The sequence below is a fragment of the Loxodonta africana genome, chromosome 2 (genome assembly GCF_030014295.1).
Source record: "Loxodonta africana isolate mLoxAfr1 chromosome 2, mLoxAfr1.hap2, whole genome shotgun sequence".
In the NCBI taxonomy this organism is placed as follows: Eukaryota; Metazoa; Chordata; class Mammalia; order Proboscidea; family Elephantidae; genus Loxodonta; species Loxodonta africana.
In genome coordinates this window covers 4,314,186-4,334,569 of record NC_087343.1, presented here as the reverse complement: position 1 = coordinate 4,334,569, position 20,384 = coordinate 4,314,186, and the positions used below count along the sequence as shown (strand labels likewise).

The following is a 20,384-nucleotide window of genomic DNA, read 5'->3' as shown; positions in this document are numbered from 1 at the left end:
TGGAGTGCTGTCATGACACGAGCAAGAAGGAAATGGACTCAGCCACCCGTGCCCGCACTTTCTCTTCCTGTGCTGCTTTAGGACAGGCCTTCCTTCCCTGAGACAGCAGAATGGATTCTTCCTTCTGGACCATTGCTTAACTTCTGTTATCCTCCTTCTCCCAGGGAGCAGGGGAAAAGTGGAGTTGAGTTTAGGGCATCGCAGGGATAGGGTGGAGAGCACAACGGCCCCATCAGCTCAGGAGCAATCTTATTCTCCACCCTTCCCTGAGGTGAAGCTGCAGCCTTGTGCTCAGCAGAAGCACAGGGAATAAGACTGATGACAGAGAGCAGGCTCTGCTTGGCCCAGGACCTTTCTTATATTCTATTCATGGTACGTTTTAGCCATGACACATTTGCTCTCTGAATCTCAAACTGTCAGCAGGCCTTTTAGATTTCATTGTTGTTATTGTTAGGTGCCATCAAGTTGGTTCTGACTCATAGTGACCCTACGTACAACAGAATGAAACACTGTGGGTCCTCTGCCATCCTCACAATCATTGCTATGTTTGAGCCCATTGTTGCAGGCAGTGTGTCAATCTATCTCGTCGAGGATCCTCCTCTTTTTCACTGACCGTCATCTTGCCAAGCATGATGTCCTTCTCCAGGGACTGATCCCTCCTAATAACGTGTTCAAAATATATGAGACAAAGCCTTCGCCATCCTTGCTTCCAAGGAGGACTCTGGGTATATTTCTTCCAAGACAGACTTGTTCATTCTTCTGGCGGACAATGGTATATGCAATATTCTTCACCAACACCACAACACAGTGGCATCAGCTCTTCTCCGGTCCTCCTTATTCATTGTCCAGCTTTCACATTCCTATGAGGCGATTGAAAATACCATGGCTTGGGTGAGGAGCACCTTAGCTTTCAAGGTGACATCATTGCTTTTCAACACTTTAAAGAGGTCTTTTGCAGAAGATTTGCCCAATGCAATATGTTGTCTGATTTTGTGACTGCTGCTTCCATGAGTGTTGATTGTGGATCCAACTAAAGGAAATCCTTGACAACCTCAATCTTTTCTCTGTTTATCATGAGGTTGCTTATTGTGAGAATTTTTGTTTTCTTTATGTTGGGTGTAATCCATACTGAAGGCTGTAGTCTTTGATCTTCATCAGTAAGTGCTTTAAGTCCTCTTTGCTTTCAGCAAGCAAGATTATGTGATCTGCATATCAAAGGTTGTTAATGAATCGTCCACCAATCCTGTTGCCACATTCTCCTTCATATAGCCCAGCTTCTGTAGACTTCATTATATGGCCTTTATATAAATCATGAATTTACAATTGTTTGGGAAATGATGTAATGCACACGCTGGTGCTCTGTTCACCTATTCTTACCCCTCGAGGTCAGCTGAACAAGGACAAAAGTTACAGGAACCTCTAATTTGTCACCACTAGTCTATACTCCCCACATATACTCCCCACAAAAGGAGGCTACACAGTCATTAACCCAGAGTGACTCCCCTGGCCTCCCACTCTCTAATGTTGTTGTCAGGTGCCAGCCAGGCAGTTCTGACTCATAGTGACTCTGTGCACAACAGAACGAAACACTACCTGGTCCTCCGCCATGCTCACGACCACTGCAATGCTTGAGCCCCTTATTGTAGCCACCGTGTCTATCCATCTTCTTGAGAGTCTTCCTCTTTTCTGCTGACCTTCTGCTTTACCAAGCATGATGTCCTTCTCCAGAGACTGATCCTTCCTGACAACAGGTCCAAAGTATGTGAGACGTAGTCTCACCATCCTTGGTTCTAAGGAGCATTCTGGTTATATTTCTTCCAAAACAGATTTGTTTGTTCTTTTGGCAGTCCATGGTATATTCAATATTCTTCACCAACACCACAATTCAAAGGTGTCAGTTCTTTGGTCTTCCTTATTCATTGTCCAGCAAGCAAGATTATGTCGTTTGCATAATAAAAAAAAAAATGCAGATTGTTAATGAGCCTTCCTCCAATCCTGTTGCCCCATTCTTCTTTGTATAGTCCAGCTTCTCGAATTATTTGCTCAGCATACAGTTCGAATAAGTATAGTGAAAGGATACAACCCTCACATGCACCTTTCCTGACTGTAAACCATGTAATATCCCCTTGTTGTGTTTGAACGACTGCCCCTTGATCCATAGTGTTCCGGAATTCACATTCTCAATGTTATCCATAATTTGTTATGATCCACACATCCAGATGCCTTAGCATAATCAATAAAACACAGAAAACATCTTTCTTCTATTCTTTGCTTTCAGCCAGGATCCATCTGACATCAGCAATGATATCCTTGCTTCCCCATCTTCTTCTAAATCCAGCTTTAATTTCTGGCAGTTCCATGTTCATGTACTGCTGCAGCCACTTTTAAATGATTTTCAGCAAAATTTTGCTTGCATGTGATGTTAATGATATTGTTCTGTAATTTCTGAATTTGGTTGAATTACCTTTCTTGGGAGTAGGCATAAATATGGATCTTTTCCAGTCAGTTGGCCAGGTAACTGTCTTCCAAATTTCTTGGCATAGATGAGTGACCCTTCCAGCACTGCATCCATTTGTTGAAACATCTCAGTTGGTATTCTGTCAATTCATGGAGCTTTGTATTTTGCTAGTGCCTTCAGTGCAGCTTGGACTTCTTTCTTATTACCATCGGTTCCTGATCATATGCTGCCTCCTTAAATGGTTGAACGTCAATCAGTTCTTTTTGGTATAGTGACTGTGTATTCCTTCTATCTTCTTTTGATGCTTCCTTCATCATTTAATATTTTCCCCCATAGAATCCTTCAGTATTGCAACTCGAGCCTTGAATTTTTTCTTTAGTCCCTTCAGCTTGTGCGATGCCATGCATGTTCTTCCCTACTATCATTATAATACTTTACTTTGTCTTCTCTAGCTGCCCTTTGAAATCTTCTGTTCAGCTCTTTTACTTCATTGTTTTTTCCTGTTACTTTAGCTACTCAATGTTCAAGAGTAAGTTTCAGAGTCTCATCTGACATCCATTTAGGTTTTTTCTTTCTCTCCTGTCTTTTTAATGTCCTATTGCTTTCTTCATGTATGATGTCCTCCTATAACTCCTCTGTTCTTCATTCATTAGTGTTCAACATGTCAAATCTATTCTTGAGATGGCCTCTAAATTCAGGTGGGATGTATTCAAGGTCGTACTTTGGTTCTTATGGACTTGTTATAATTTTCTTCAGTTTCAACTTGAACTTGCATATGAGTCATTGATGGTCTAATCTGCAGTGGGCCCCTGGCCTTGTTCTGACTGATGATACTGAGCGATTCCATCAGCTCTTTCCACAGATGTAGTCCATCTGATTCCTGTGTATTCCATCTGGCGAGGTCCCCGTGTATAGTTCCTGTTTATGTTGGTGAAGAAAGGCATTTGCAGTGAGGAAGTCCTTGGTCTTGCAAAATGCAATCATGCGATCATTCTGTTGCCAAGGCCATATTTTCCAATTACCAATCCTTCTTTTTTCCAACCTTCTTATTCAATCACCAGTAATTGTCAATGCATCCTGATTGTATGTTTGACCAATTTCAGACTGCAGAAGTTGGTAAAAATCTTTAATTTCTTCATCTTTAGCCTTAGTAGTTGGTGAGTGAATTTGAATAATAGTCGTATTAACTTGTCTTCCTTATAGGCATGTGGATATTATCCTATCACTGACAGTGCTATACTTCAGGATAGATCTTAAAATGTTCCTTTTGAGGATAAATGCAATGCCATTCCTCTTCAGGTTGTCATTCCTGGCAGAGTAGATCGTATGATTGATTCAAAATGACCAATACCATTCCATTTCAGTGCACTAATGCCTAGGATATCAATCATTATGCATTCCATTTCATTTTTGATGATTTGCAATTTTAGATTCATCCTTTGTACATTCCAGGTTCTGATTATTAATGGATGTTTGTAGGTGTTTCTTCTCATTTTAAGCCATGCCGCATCAGGAAATGAAGGTCCCGAAAGCTTGACTCCATCCACGTCATTAAGGTCAACTCTACTTTGAGGAGGCAGCTCTTCTACAGATTTTGAGTGCCTTCCAACCTGAGGGGCTCATCTTCCAGTAATATATCAGACAGTGTTCCACTGCTATTCATAAGGTTTTCACTGGCTAATTCTTTTCAGAAATAGACAGCTGGGTCCTTCTTCCTAGTCTGTCTTTGTCTGGAAGCTGAGCTGAAACCTGTACTCCATGGGTGACTCTGCTTGTATTTGAATACCAGTGGCATAGCTTCCAGCATCACAGCAACACACAAGCTGCCACAGTATGACAAACTGAGATGCGTGGGTGACACTCTCTTATGCACCCCCAGAATCTCTCCCTGGATCTCTATTCTCTAATTCATCCACAGTATAATTCCCCTGTCCCCTACTCTCTAATTCACACTAGAGTGACTATCCCTGGTCCCTCACCCCCAGTGTGACTCTCTTTGGCCCTCCATTCTCTGATCTGCCTGCACAGTCTTCCCCATAGCCTCTTGCTGTTTTCCTTCATAGCGCTTATTAACACTTGGACCTTAACATTTATTGAGCATTACTTGTTTAACGCATTGCCCCAGCCAAACTCTGAGCTTCATGAAGATCCACGTATCTACTTGGTGTGGCAGGTAGAAAGCACTCCAAAATCGTTTTTAAGGCAATTTTTATTCCTTTTTTTTTCTTTGAATTAATGAGAACAGGATTTGATTTTTGTTCTTTTGCTTCTTCTATTTTAGGCATTCTTATAACGTAAATCCATATGACAATTTAAGTAGACACATGTGTATTGATTATCAATATTATGGCAGTGCCATGAACTACCAGGTAGGCACCACATACACAGAGAGGCTGGTACCAAGGGGGAAAGTTGGGTCTGGAGGAGCACCAAGAATGGAGAAAACCCATTGCCCAACCTTCTCTTCTCCTGTTAACTCTCCATTTGTATTTGTTTCCTAGGCTGTCATAACAAGTTACCGTAGACTCGGTGGCTTAAAACAACAAATTTATTTTCTCATAGTTCAAGAGGCCAGAAGTCCAAAGTCAAGGTGTTGGCAGGGCCATGTTCCCTGTAGGGGAAGATTCTTCCTTTCTTCTTCCAGCCTGTGGTGGCTCCTGGCAATCCTTGGCATGTGGCAGTATCACTCCAACTCACCTTCCATCTTCTGATGGCCTTCCTCTCTCTGTGTCCCTATTTGCGTCTTCTTTTCTTTGTCTCATAAGGATACTCATCACTGGATTTGGGATCCACCCTGATCCGGGATGATCTCATCTTGAGACCCTGGCCTTAATTAACACCAGAAGAGGCCCTTATTGCAAATAAGTTCACATTCTGAGGTTCCAGATGGATATATCTTTTGGGAGGACACCACTCAACCGCTACATCATCTTAGTTATAAAAAATTCATAACTAAGTTATAAAAAGTTAAAAAAAAAAGTAAATATGTAGACAAGTGTAGCAAAGTATTCATGCATTCCCTATTCAAAGAAATGACCTTTTCTCATGAAAATAAAAATATAAAATATGCAAAAATTACACGTTATATGGGAAAAATCATTTGGCTTCCTTTATGAGTATAAACTTGCAAACCCTGTTCTTTCCCCCATTCCCGCAGCATCTTGTACGCTGACATTGTCGGGTTCACGCGGCTGGCGAGTGACTGCTCCCCAGGAGAGCTTGTCCACATGCTGAATGAACTCTTTGGGAAGTTTGATCAGATTGCAAAGGTGAGTATTACAGAGCACTGACTGCTCCAAAGCTACACAAAGGCCGTGCTGACTTTCACTCTGCTCTGTTTTCAGTTTTTTGCGTTCTCAGAAGAGTGTCCTTTAGCAATTCTGCTCATAAATTCACTGGATTCATTTGCCATTGCGTCCCAGTGAATCTCACACCTGTGTTAGGAAAGAGAAGTGACATTAAAAAAAAAAAAAAACAGTGCCATCGAGTCGATTCCGACTCATAGTGACCCTGCAGGACAGAGTAGAACTGCCCCACAGAGTTCCCAAGGAGCACCTGGCGGATTCAAACTGCCGACCCGATGGTTAGCAGCCGTAGCACTTAACCACTACGCCGCCAGGGCTTCCGAGAAATGACATAGCATATGATAATCACATATTGTCCTCTATTTTTAATACTTCTGCTTGTGTGAATTCAACACATTTATGATAAATATAGAGCTCTTGGATGGTACAAATGGTTAAGCGCTCCACTACTAGCCAAAAGGTTGGCAGTTCGAACCCACCCAGAGGTGCCTGGGAAGAGAGCCTGGCAATCTGCTTCAGAAAGGTCACAGCCTTGAAACCCCTATGGAGCACTTCTAATCTGCACACGTGAAGTCGCCATGAGTCCAAGTCGACTAACAACAGCAACAACATGATAAACGCAATTAAGGAGATGAGATTCAATTTGCAAATCTCTCTGCACTGTTCCATCTTAAGGTCCTCTTTAAGGTTTCTGCGTGCCAAGGGGGAGGTGGTGGTAAAATCACGTCCTCTCACCCGGTTGTACGCTTCGTGTACTCACAGTGTTAAGCAGCAGTTCGGAAACACCCCGAAATAGGACTCCATTGTTGTTGCTGTTGTTAGTTGTGTTCAAGGTCTGTACAACAGAAGGAAACATCGCCCAGTCCTGCACCATCTTCAAAATTGTTGTCGTTGTGTTTGAGCCCATTGTTGCACCTATCGTGTCAATCCATCTCATAGAGGGTTTCCCTCATTTTAGCTGTACCTAAGCAGGATGTGGAAACCCTGGTGGAATGGTGGTTAAGTGCTATGGCTGGTAACCAAACAGTTGGCAGTTCCAATCTACCAGGCACTCCTTGGAAACTCTATGGGGCAGTTCTGCTCTGTCCTATAGGGTCTCTCTGAGCTGGAGTTCGACCCGACAGCCATGGGTTTGGTTTGGTTTGAAGTAGGATGTATACCTTCTGTCTCAGCCCTTTACTTACTAGCATCGCATTTTTGTCCCTTCACCCTTGTGGCACTTGACTAAAAATATTAAGAACAGGGCGTTCTGTGTCTTTCTTACTCATCTAGTACTGCTATAACAGAAATGCTGTAAGTCCATGGCTTTAACAAACAGAATTTTATTTTCTCACAGTTTAGGAGGCCCGAAGTCCAAATTCAGGGCTCAGGCTCTAGGAAAAGGCTCTCTGTCAATGTAGGCTCTGGGGGAAGGCCCTTGTCTCCTTCTGGCTTCTATTCCTAGGTTCCTTGGTGATCATGTGGCGTGTATCTTCCGCGCTGTTTGGGCTTGCATGTTTAATCTGCACTTTTATATCTCAAAAGAGATTGATTTAAAACACACCCTGTACTAATACTTTTTTTTTTTAATTTTATTTATTTATTTATATACTAATACTGCCTCATTAATACAACGAAGGGAACTCATTCCCAAATGGGATCAGATTTACAACTCATATTTTGGAGGGACAGAATTCAGTCCACAGCAGTGACATATGCTCACTTAGGGAAATTTCAAAGATACGACGCCATCTAAAATCATTCTAGAGCTTACTTATTGGAGTTATTGTTGTTGGTGGGAGCATTGATGAAAAAAATGTTCTCTTCCTTGCCTGCCCTTTATTTTTCATAAAAAAAAAATTCTGGTCAGCCCAATCCTTCCTTTGAATTATTCCCAACGAGAGAGACTTCGTTAAGCCAGTTAAAATTAGTTATGTATAGAAGAGTTAGTCATAAATTTAACTCACTGTGAAATATAGTTCACGGAAACAACACAGACAATTCTGGCCCATCCTTTTAGGAAGAAGCCTGGCTGTCTGGTGTCACCATAGTCACTCTTGTGTCAAGCACCCCAAGAGGCGTCTTCTGCTTTCCAGCTGACCAGGGCAGTCATGCGGGGGACCTTAAAAATCAATACATGTGCAGCGTCGCTTCCTTTCTCTACCAAACCAAAGGACAAGGTGGAGTTTATGGGTGCTCAATTTTTTGGCAAAAGAAAGATTGAAACTTAAATATTTCAAGAGCTTGAATTTATAAAAGATCATCTTTGTTGGACTACCTGGTCATGTTAGGGGAAAAAAAAAACATACCAATCTACTGGGCAGGTTTGATGACATCAATGACCACACCTCCGCTTGGAACTTTTAAAGTAGTGCTCATTTGTGCCATGTGCAAAGTCCCCAGTGACTGACCTTAGAGGCCCCTAGCAATTCCCATCCAGAATACATACACACACACATTCCCTGCAGGACCCTGAATCTTGGATCTGAATCTTGGCTGAATCTCAGATCTACAGTCAAGGCAAAGACTTCAGTAGCACCAGATGACAATAAATCCCGCTTTGCCCTAACCCAACAGTCCGTGGAGGATGAGGGGCAAACACCTTCCCTCTCACCATAAAATAGCCAAGATAGGGAGAAGTCTTCCTACCACTACCCTCCGTACTGGGACTCTCTTGGGTTACTTAGAGGTGCTCCATGTGACATCCTGATTCCTGTTGCAATAAAGGAAAGTCCAGGGAGCATCTGAGTCCAGTCTCAGTAGCTCGTTCCATCCACTGTTGGTCAGAGGGCCAGCATGCTTTGGATATCAGTTCCTGGCTAATCACTGAAGAATACGGGATGGAGAGTGTCTTAGGCAAACAGATGGCTTGGTACACTGGGTGAATACTATGTAAAGCAAATAACTTCAAGCTCATGAACTCAAAATCATTGCCCTTTCACTGTTATTAGCCCTAGTGTTTTCTAGGCTCAGAATACGTATTCAGGAAGTATGGGAGGGAAGTAGTATTAATAAATAATTGTTTGCCTTTGTATTATTTATGGTATTGTTACCAGAAATTACTAAACACATCATTTCGAGTGCCACAAATAAGCATGAAGGTACACCTTAGCTTGTGAGATCTCTACCAGACGGGGGAGGACGTGCCCAAAAGCTTCAGCAAACTCAGCATAAGAATAAGATACGACATTCACTTTCTTTTTTCAAATTTATTCAGTTTATACATAAGCCTGTGCTATTGTTAGGGGCAAAATCTGTGTTTTACACATCTTTGTTTTTTATTTTTTTTGTTTTAACGATGAGTCCATAAGCTGGTTGAAAAGGTTAGGAGCCGATGTGGGATTGATGCATAAGAACGCAGCTGATTTAAATATAGTAACATGAATACAACCCAGGCAAGAAAAACAAGCAGGGTTTGTAGACCTTTATAGTAAAAATGTTTAGCCTAAGACCAGAATTAGGTTTTAAATTACATGGCAATGTTGAAAGGTGGCCTATTGTATTGTGGAGATGTTTATCAGATGTTAAAATAAAGGAATAAGTAAATGAATAAAACCATGAGCGTAGGAAGGAAGGACAGGCAGTTCACAATAAAACTGGGTCCTGCTCGTCCTTTTGTACCTGGGAGGGTTTGCTGCTTTTCTGTTTTATTTCACTGTCGGTGTTTGAGGGGGTTCTGACTAATGGGGAAGACCCTATCGTTATACTACCCTGCTCTTAGTAAGTATAACTCGTTCCGGAACATTCTCTGGATTGATTTTTAAAAAGGTCACTTTTGTTGGACTACCTGGTCACGTTAGGAAAAACATACCGATCTGCTTGACAGGTGTGACAGCCTCCATGACTGCATCCCCACCTGAGATGTTCTTCTCCTTCCTCCCCTTTTCCTTCATTCTTCCTGCTTTGTCCTGTGGGTGTGTGGGTGAGGGTGGCTTGTCCTTGTCAGGGAGTGAGGGGAGACCATTAGTTTTGATGTCTCCTTAGCTTGGCCCTGTTGCCTGTAGCAGTGATGGTGGAATATCTCTGGATGGTATTTGTGAGTCCTCGCCACAACATAAAAGCCTCATGCAACTGAAACTCCATGGTTTCCTCTTCCAGGAGAACGAATGCATGAGAATAAAGATTCTAGGAGACTGCTACTACTGCGTGTCTGGCCTCCCCATATCACTCCCCAACCACGCCAAGAACTGTGTGAAAATGGGATTGGACATGTGCGAAGCCATCAAGTAAGTGCTTAGTCGGATCTTTTTAAACCTAAGGACACCGCTGAGTTATAATTCTCACCCGCCCTCTTCTATCTTCCAGTCTACTGGTAAGTGCAAATAGAAATGTGTGGAGACCCATTGACTGGTGTGTGAGTAACTGTCCAAGTAAGAGCTCTGGGCATGTTTTATGTTGTTGTTATTAAAAGCCTGACATGACAACAGAACTGAGTTGGAAATTTATGGGAAGGGATGGCTTTGTTGGCTTTCAAAGGTGAGCTTTTTTTGTTTGTTTTCATTTCAATGTATTCTTTCATCTTAAGAAAACATCTGCCCTTTCAGCACCTCCTTGATTTTTAACAAGCAATATGCTACCCACAGATCCTAAAAGATGAAGTCGTGTTTACCACTAGAGTGCAGTCAATGTAAAAATCCACTCCAAAATCACCTCGTCTACCTAAAAACATGCACTTCTGTGAGTTTAGTTTCAGGTTATATCTTTTTTGTGTTACACCTATAGACTCTGTATAATTCTAGAGATGATTGCTGGTATGGAATAGCCATTACCATCCACACGCACAGAGTGAAGGATAAGGTAGAGAGTTTGTTTTTATTAGCAGCACCATAGCACACCCTTCTGGAGTAACGCCCTTCTCAGAAGCCAGAATCGTTTTCAAAAATGATACAACTTTTTGATTGCTGACTGCCCAGTTGAAAGATTTTAGCTGATGGGATTTTTTTTCTTTTTTATTGTAAACTACAGACAAAAATGAGAGAAGGAGGGGGAAGGAAAAGAGGAAAGGGGAAAGGGAGAGAAAGAGGAGGAGGGGAGGGGAAGGAAGGAGAGGGGAGAGAACAACTTCCTGTACTTTCTTTTCAGGATGCAATTTATTTTTCCATAATGAGCCTGTTGCTTATCATTTTTATCAGTTAAGCATGGCATACACACCTATGTCATTTTGGCGGTTGTCATAGTTCCTGGTACTACAATACCACCTTCAGCCTCTTCCTCCTTAAGCTACTGTTATCAGCATCATTCCCCCTCCACACTGTCCTGTGAGTAACCAGGTAACGAGGGACAACTTCCTGTATACATCTTTTATGATGACATTTGATAACTGAGGGATGTACTTGTCTGGCAGAAATAAATTGTCATTGCCATGCGTTTTCATCCCCTTCATTGAAGCCTCTTGTGTCTCTGTTAGAGAGTAGGTGGCAGGGTCTCAGAGTATTTTTTAAATAATTTTTTTTTATGGTGCTTTAGGTAGAAGTTTACAACAGCAAATTAGTTTCTCATTCAACAATTCATACAAAAATTGTTTTGTGACATTGGTTGCAGTCCCTGTGGTGTGTCAACACTCTCCCCTTCCCTACCCCGGGTCCCCGTTATCAGCCATCCATTTTTCCTGTCCCTTCCTGCCTTCTTGTCTTTGTGTCCTGGCAGGAGTTGCCCATCTGGTCTCCAATGCATGATTGAACTAAGAAGCACGTTCCTCACGTGTGTCATTGTTTGTTTTATTGACCTGTCTGCTTTTTGGCTAAAGGATGAACTTTGGGAGTGGTTTCAGTTCTGAGTTAAAAAGGTATCCAGGGGCCACAGTCTCAGGGGTTCCTCTAGTCTCTGTCAGACCAATAAGTCTAATCTTTTCTTTCTTTTTTTTTTTTTTTTTTTTGTGAATGTGAATTTCGTTCTACATTTTTCTCCTGCTCTGTCCTGGACGCTGTATTGTGATCCCTGTCAGGACAGCTGGTGGTGGTAGCCAGAAACCACCTAGTCGTTCTGAGCTCAGGCTGGTGGAGGCTGTGCAACTTGTGGTCTCGTAGTCCTTTGGACTAATATTTCCCTTGTGTTTTGGGTTTTCTTCATTCTCTTTTGCTCCAGACAGGATGGGACCGGTAGCTATAGCTCAGATGGCCGTTCACAAGCTTTTAAGACCCCAGACACACTACTCACCAAAATTGGATGTAGAACATTTTCTTTATGAACTTTGTTATGCCAGTTGCCCTAGATGACCCCCGTGACCATGGTCCCAAGTCCTCAACCCCAGCAATTCAGTTCCTCAGGGAAGTTGGATGTGCCTATGAAGCTTCTATGACTTTGTCTCGGTCAAATGGTGCTGACTTCTCCTACATTGGGTACTCCCTTTCCGTTCACCAAAGTTAACACTTATCTACTATCTAGATAGTGATTTCCCCTCCCTGACCCGCCCCTCCCTCATAACTATCAAAGATTGTTTTTTTCTGTGTGTAAACCTTTCCCTGAATTTTTATAATAGTGGTCTCCTACAGTATTTGTACTTTTGTGGTTGACTTATTTCACTCGGCATAATACCCTCCAGACTTGTCCATGTTGTGAGATGTTTCCCAGATTCATCATTGTTCTTTATCATTGCATAGTATTCCATTGTGTATATACCATAATTTGTTTATCCATTCATCTGTTGATGGGCACATAGGATGTTTCTATCTTTGTGCTGTTATAATGCTACAGTGAACATGGGTGTGCACATGTCTATTCATGCGATGGCTCTTATTTCTCTAGGACATAGTCCTAGGAGTGGGATTGCTGGATCCTATGATATTTCCATTTCTGGCTTTTTAAGGAAGTGTCATATCATTTTCCACAATGGTTGTATCATTTTACATTCCCACTAGTAGTGCACAACTGGACCAATGAGCAACATCATGATAAACAGAAAAGATTGAGGTTGTCAAGGATTTCATTTTACTTGGATCCACAATCAACACCCATGGAAGCTGCAGTCAAGAAATCAAAAGACACATTGCATTGGGCAAATCAGTTGCAAAAGACCTCTTCAAAGTGTTGAAAAGCAAAGATGTCACCTTGAGGACTAAGGTGCACCTGACCCAAGCCATGGTGTATTCAGTCATCTCATATGCATGTGAAAGCTGGACAATGAATGGAAGACCAAAGAAGAATTGATGGCTTTGAATTATAGAGTTGGCAAAGAATATTGAATATATCATGGACTGCCAAAAGAACGAAAAAGTCTGTCTTGGAAGAAGTGCAGCCAGAATGCTCCTTAGTAGCAAGAATGGTGAGACTGTGTCTCATATATTTTGGACATATTATCAGGAGAGATCAGTCCCTGTAGAAGGACATCATCCTTGGTAAAACAGAGGGTCAACAAAAAAAAAAAGATGACCTTCAATGGGATGGATGGACTCAGTGGCTGCAACAATGGGCTCAAGCATGGCCATGATTGTGGGGATGGCACAGGACGGGGTAGTGTTTTGTTCTGTTGTGCATAGGGTCACTATAAGTCAAAGTCAACAGCAGCTAACAACAAAAACAACACCGCATAATAGTTGCAATCTCCCCACAGCCTCTCCAGCATTTGTTATTTTCTGACATTTGATTAGTGTCAGTAATGCCCAGGTGAGATGGTATCTCAGCGTAGTTTTGATTTGCTTTTCCCTAATAGCTAATGGTTTTCACGGGCTAATGCTTTTCAGAAGTGGACTGCCGGGTCCTTTTTCCTAGTCTGTCTTAGTCTGGAAGCTCAGCTGAAACCTGGCCTGGTATCTGAATACCGGTGGCATAGCTTTCAGCATCACAGCAACACACAGCCCGCACAGTACGACAAACTGACAGACACATGGGGGTCTCATCAGAACCTGGAATGTACGAGGTATGAATCTAGGAAAATTGGAAATCATCCAAAATGAAATGAAATGTATAAACATCGATATCCTAGGCATTAGTGAGCTGAAATGGACTGGTATTGGCCATTTTGAATTGGACAATCATGTCGTCTACTGTGCTGGGAATGACAACTCAAAGAGGAATGGTGTTGCATTCATCATCAAAAAGAATGTTTCGGAGGCGGGGCCAAGATGGCGGACTAGGTAGACGCTACCTCGGATCCCTCTTGCAACAAAGACTTGGAAAAACAAGTGAATCAATCACATACATAACAATCTACGAACCCTGAACAACAAACACAGATTTAGAGACAGAGAACGAACAAATACGGGGAAGCAGCGACTGTTTTCGGAGCCTGGAGCCAGCGTCCCAGTCAGGTAACCTTGGCGCCGGGCTTAGGTCTGGGCCCAGGAGAGCTGAACTCAAAATCTTGTGATGGCGCAAACAAGGGGCGCAGCCCTACCCCCATGAATTGACCCCGGGAGGGGGCCCAGCCGGTCCGCGCTTGCGGCGTGGCGACGCGGCTGGTGGGAGAAATCCCAGGGAGGCAGTGACTGGTTTTGGAGCCAGGAGTGCAGCATCCCAGCCAGGGAACCTTGGCGCCGGGCTTTTGACTGGGCGCTGTCACGGCGCAAGCATGGGGCGTAGCCCTAATGCCCTGAACTAACCCCAGGAGGGGACCCAGCCGGTCCGCAGAGGCGGCACAGTGACGCGGCTGGTGGGATGAGAAGTTCCCGGGAGGCAGCGACTGATTTTGGAGCCGGGAGTGCAGCGTCCTAGCAGGGGAACCTTGACGCTGGGCTTCGGACTGGCAGCGGAGGATCTGACCATGGCTTCAGTGGGCCAGACCCTCGGGGGCAATCTCCACACAGCCAGCACACATACGCAACATGCCCCTCAGGAATCTCAGATAAAATAGTCATTCCAAGCAAGATAAGCAACTTTGGCTATATTCCGGGGTGCTACTCTCCTGTTTCTCTGAACCCTCCCCCACCCTTCCCAGGCGGCTTCATTAACATTGGAATTTCCTGAGCCAGAGGGAGAATGGCTCTGGCTCCGCGGCGGCTTTGCTTTTCCCTTTTTTTTTTTTTTTTTTGGTCTTTTCCTAACCCATTCTTCCGGCCTGAGAGAAGGAAACACAAAAAACCCAGGGACCAAAAATCCATCCCTAATTGGACTCAAAACACAGAAACAGCTACAGCCAAGCATATATGATCCAAATCTCGGACTTTCATCCTTACAGGGAACAAGGTGGTGGTTATAATCCAAAGGCAGTTCTGATAGGGATCTGACTGCATTTTTTTTTTTAGCGGATTTTCTGGAAAAACAAGTTTCCCAGGTCTGATATCTCTGCTTATTCAACAGAGCCCTAACTGACCCACAACAGGGAACTGAGGGCTGAAGCTCCCCCCAGCCCACCTAGCCTCTTGCCTTATGGGTCTAAGGAGGGTGACACCTACCAATCAGTAGAGCTACTTGCATTGGGGGCCTAAGGTACAGCTGCAGTGCCCTCCCACCAAGGTGCTACAGGAATAGAGACACACCTACCTCACTGACACTTGGGGGAAGCTGGTCAGCATCCTGCCCCCCCGGAGGGTGAACCCCAGCTGCTAATAGAATCTGATGCACACAACTATCACCACTACTTCTCGAGGTGGATAAGTGTTAGGGTGCAGCACACACTTGATGACCCAAAATCAGATTCTACTCAAGAATAGTGAATAGACTCAGGCATATATATCTGGCAACAGCCCAAACCAGCTGGTAATAGGTCATAAGTAAGTCAAGGGCTACAACAAACAAGACAGCACAATCTAGTAGCCCATCCACGTACATTGAAAGAAAACAAAACAAGATAAGTCTCAGTGAGCAATTACAAAATAAACCACTACTATATCTTAGTGATGGCTCGGAGACAGAAGTTGATATCAAACCACATAAAGAAGCAGACCATGACAGCTTCTACAACCTCCCAAACAAAAGAATCAAAATCTTTCCCAAATGAAGATACAATCCTGGAATTATCAGATACAGAATATAAAAAACTAATTTACAGAATGCTTCAAGACATCAGGGATGACCTCAGAAATGAAATAAGGCAAACTGCAGAAAAAGCCAAGGAACACACTGATAAGACAGTTGAAGAACTCAAAAAGATTATTGAAGAACATAGTGGAAAAATTAATAAGTTACAAGAATCCATAGAGAGACAGCATGTAGAAATCCAAAAGATTAACAATAAAATTACAGAATTAGACAACGCAATAGGAAGTCAGAGGAGCAGACTCGAGCAATTAGAATGCAGACTGGGACATCTGGAGGACCAGGGAATTAACACCAACATAGCTGAAAAAAAAATCAGATAAAAGAATTTAAAAGAATGAAGAAACCCTAAGAATCATGTGGGACTCTATCAAGAAGGATAACTTGCGTGTGATTGGAGTCCCAGAACAGGGAGGGAGGACAGAAAACACAGAGAAAATAGTTGAAGATCTGCTGAAAGAAAACTTCCCTGACATGATGAAAGACGAAAGGATATCTATCCAAGATGCTCATCGAACCCCATTTAAGATTGATCCAAAAAGAAAAGCACCAAGACATATTATTATCAAACTTGCCAAAACCAAAGATAAAGAGAAAATTTTAAAAGCAGCCAGGGAGAAAAGAAAGGTCTCCTTCAAGGGAGAATCAATAAGAAGTTCAGACTACTCAGCAGAAACCATGCAGGCAAGAAGGCAATGGGATGACATATACAGAGCACTGAAGGAGAAAAACTGCCAGCCAAGGATCATATATCCAGCAAAACTCTCTCTGAAATATGAAGGTGAAATTAAGATATTTACAGATGAACACAAGCTTAGAGAATTTGCAAAAACCAAACCAAAGCTACAAGAAATACTAAAGGAAATTGTTTCGTCAGAAAACCAATATCAGATACCAGCACAACACAAGGTCACAAAACAGAACATCCTGATATCAACTCAAATAGGGAAATCACAAAAACAAATTAAGATTAATTAAAAAAAAAATGCTCATAACAGGGAATCATTGAAGTCAATACATAAAAGATCACAATAATCAAAAAGAGGGACTAAATACAGGTGGTATACAACTGCCATATGGAGAGCGATACTAGGCGATATAGGACAATACAAGTTAGGTTTTTACTTAGTAAAATAGGGGTAAATATTAAGGTAACCACAAAGAGGTATAACAACTCCATAACTCAAGATAAAAGCCAAGAAAAACATAACAACTCAACAAACATAAAGTCAAACACTGTGAAAATGAGGATCTCACAATTTACTAAGAAAAACGTCTCAGCACAAAAAAGTAAGTGGAAAAATGAAATTGTCAATAACACACATAAGAAGGCATCAAAATGACAACACTAAACACTTATTTATCTCTAATTACGCTGACTGTAAATGGACTAAATGCACCAATAAAGAGACAGAGAGTCTCGGACTGGATAAAGAAACACGATCCGTCTATATGCTGCCTACAAGAGACACACCTTAGACTTAGAGACACAAACAAACTAAAACTCAAAGGATGGAAAAAAATATATCAAGCAAACAATAAGCAAAAAAGAAGAGAAGTAGCAATATTAATTTCTGACAAAATAGACTTTAAAGTTAAATCCACCACAAAGGATAAAGAAGGACACTACATAACGATAAAAGGGGCAATTGATCAGGAAGATATAACCATATTAAATATTTATGCACCCAATGACAGGGCTGCAAGATACATAAATCAAATTTTGACGGAACTGAAAAGTGAGATAGACACCTCCACAATTATAGTAGGCAACTTCAACACACCACTTTTGGAGAAGGACAGGACATCCAGTAAGAAGCTCAATAGAGACACGGAAGACCTAATTACAGAACTCTCCACCCAACTGCTGCAAAGTATACTTTTTTTTCTAGCGCACATGGAACATTCTCTAGAATAGACCACATATTAGGTCATAAAAAAAACCTTTGCAGAATCCAAAACATCGAAATATTACAAAGCATCTTCTCAGACCACAAGGCAATAAAACTAGAAATCAATAACAGAAAAACTAGGGAAAAGAAATCAAAGACTTGGAAACTGAACAATACCCTCCTGAAAAAAGACTGGGTTATAGAAGACATCAAGGAGGGAATAAGGGAATTCATAGAATGCAACGAGAATGAAAATACTTCCTATCAAAACCTCTGGGACACAGCAAAAGCAGTGCTCAGAGGCCAATTTATATCGATAAATGCACACATACAAAAAGAAGAAAGAGCCAAAATCAGAGAACTGTCCCTACAACTTGAACAAGTAGAAAGTGAGCAACAAAAGAATCCATCAGGCACCAGAAGAAAACAAATAATAAAAATTAGAGCTGAACTAAATGAATTAGAGAACAGAAAAACAATTGAAAGAATTAACAAAGCCAAAAGCTGGTTCTTTGAAAAAATTAACAAAATTGATAAACCATTGGCTAGACTGACTAAAGAAATACAGGAAAGGAAACAAATAACCCGAATAAGAAACGAGAAGGGCCACATCACAACAGACCCAACTGAAATTAAAAGAATCATTTCAGATTATTACGAAAAATTGTACTCTAACAAATTTGAAAACCTAGAAGAAATGGATGAATTCCTGGAAAAACACTACCTACCTAAACTAACACATTCAGAAGTAGAACAACTAAATAGACCCATAACAAAAACAGAGATTGAAACGGTAATCAAAAAACTCCCAACAAAAAAAAGCCCTGGCCCGGATGGCATCACTGCAGAGTTCTACCAAACTTTCAGGGAAGAGTTAACACCACTACTACTAAAGGTACTTCAAAGCAGAGAAAATGACGGAATACTACCCAACTCATTCTATGAAGCCACCATCTCCCTGATACCAAAACCAGGTAAAGACATTACAAAAAAAGAAAATTACAGACTTATATCCCTCATGAACATAGATGCAAAAATCCTCAACAAAATTGTAGCCAATAGAATTCAACAACATATCAAAAAAATAATTCACCACGACCAAGTGGGATTTATACCAGGTATGCAAGCCTGGTTTAATATTAGAAAAACCATTAATGTAATCCATCACATAAATAAAACAAAAGACAAAAACCACATGATCTTATCAATAGATGCAGAAAAGGCATTTGACAAAGTCCAACACCCATTTATGATAAAAACTCTCACCAAAATAGGAATTGAAGGAAAATTCCTCAACATAATAAAGGGCATCTATGCAAAGCCAACAGCCAATATCACTCTAAATGGAGAGAACCTGAAAGCATTTCCCTTGAGAACGGGAACCAGACAAGGATGCCCTTTATCACCGCTCTTATTCAACCTTGTGCTATAAGTCCTAGCCAGAGCAATTAGGCTAGACAAAGAAATAAAGGGCATCTGGATTGGCAAGGAGGAAGTAAAATTATCTCTATTTGCAGATGACATGATATTGTACAGAGAAAACCCCAACGAATCCACCAGAAAACTACTGAAACTAATAGAAGAGTTTGGCAGAGTCTCAGGTTATCAGATAAACATACAAAAATCACTTGGATTCCTCTACATCAACAAAAAAAACATCAAAGAGGAAATAACCAAATCAATACCATTCACAGTAGCCCCCAAGAAGATAAAATACTTAGGAATAAATCTTACCAAGGATGTAAAAGACCTATACAAAGAAAACTACAAAGCTCTACTACAAGAAATTAAGGACATATTTAAGTGGAAAAACGTACCTTGCTCATGGATAGGAAGGCTTAACATAGTAAAAATGTCTATTCTACCAAAAGGCATCTATACATACAATGCACTTCCGATCCAAATTCCAATGGCATTTTTTAAGGTGATAGAGAAACAAATCACCAACTTCATATGGAAGGGAAAGAAGCCTCGGATAAGCAAAGCATTACTGAAAAAGAAGAAGAAAGTGGGAGGCCTCACTCTACCTGATTTCAGAACCTATTATACAGCCACAGTAGTCAAAACAGCCTGGTATTGGTACAACAGCAGGCACATAGACCAGTGGAACAGAATTGAGAACCCAGATATAAATCCATCCACATACGAGTAGCTGGTATTTGACAAAGGCTCAGAGTCAGTTAGTTGGGGAAAAGATAGTCTTTTTAACAAATGGTGCTGGCATAACTGGATATCCATTTGCAAAACAATGAAACAGGACCCATACCTCACACCAAGCACAAAACCTAACTCCAAGTGGATCAAAGACCTAAACATAAAGACTAAAACGATAAAGATCATGGAAGAAAAAATAGGGACAACCTTAGGAGCCCTAAAAAAAAAAAAAAAAAATTTTTTTTTTTTTTAGGAGCCCTAATACAAGGCATAAACCGAATACAAAACATTACCAAAAATGACGAAGAGAAACCAGATAACTGGGAGCTCCTAAAAATCAGACACCTATGCTCATCTGAAGACTTCACCAAAAGAGTAAAAAGACCACCTACAGACTGGGAAAGAATTTTCAGCTATGTCATCTCCGAGCAGCGCCTGATCTCTAAAATCTATATGATTCTGTCAAAACTCAACCACAAAAAGACAAACAACCCAATCAAGAAGTGGGCAAAGGATATGAACACACACTTCACTAAAGAAGATATTCAGGCAGCTAACAGATACATGAGAAAATGCTCTTGATCATTAGCCATTAGAGAAATGCAAATTAAAACCACGATGAGATTCCATCTCACTCCAACAAGGCTGGCATTAATCCAAAAAACACAAAATAATAAATGTTGG

General features: G+C 41.5%; 1 protein-coding gene across 1 annotated transcript in view; it reads left to right on the top strand.

Moving 5' to 3' along the window:
* ADCY2 (adenylate cyclase 2) overlaps positions 1-20,384 on the top strand; it is a 515,387-nt gene that overhangs the window by 336,728 nt on the left and 158,275 nt on the right. The window contains exons 6-7 of the mRNA XM_010588063.2: positions 5,616-5,727; positions 9,841-9,968. Coding sequence (XP_010586365.2) covers positions 5,616-5,727; positions 9,841-9,968 — 240 coding nt within the window. The remainder of the gene's footprint in view (positions 1-5,615; positions 5,728-9,840; positions 9,969-20,384) is intronic.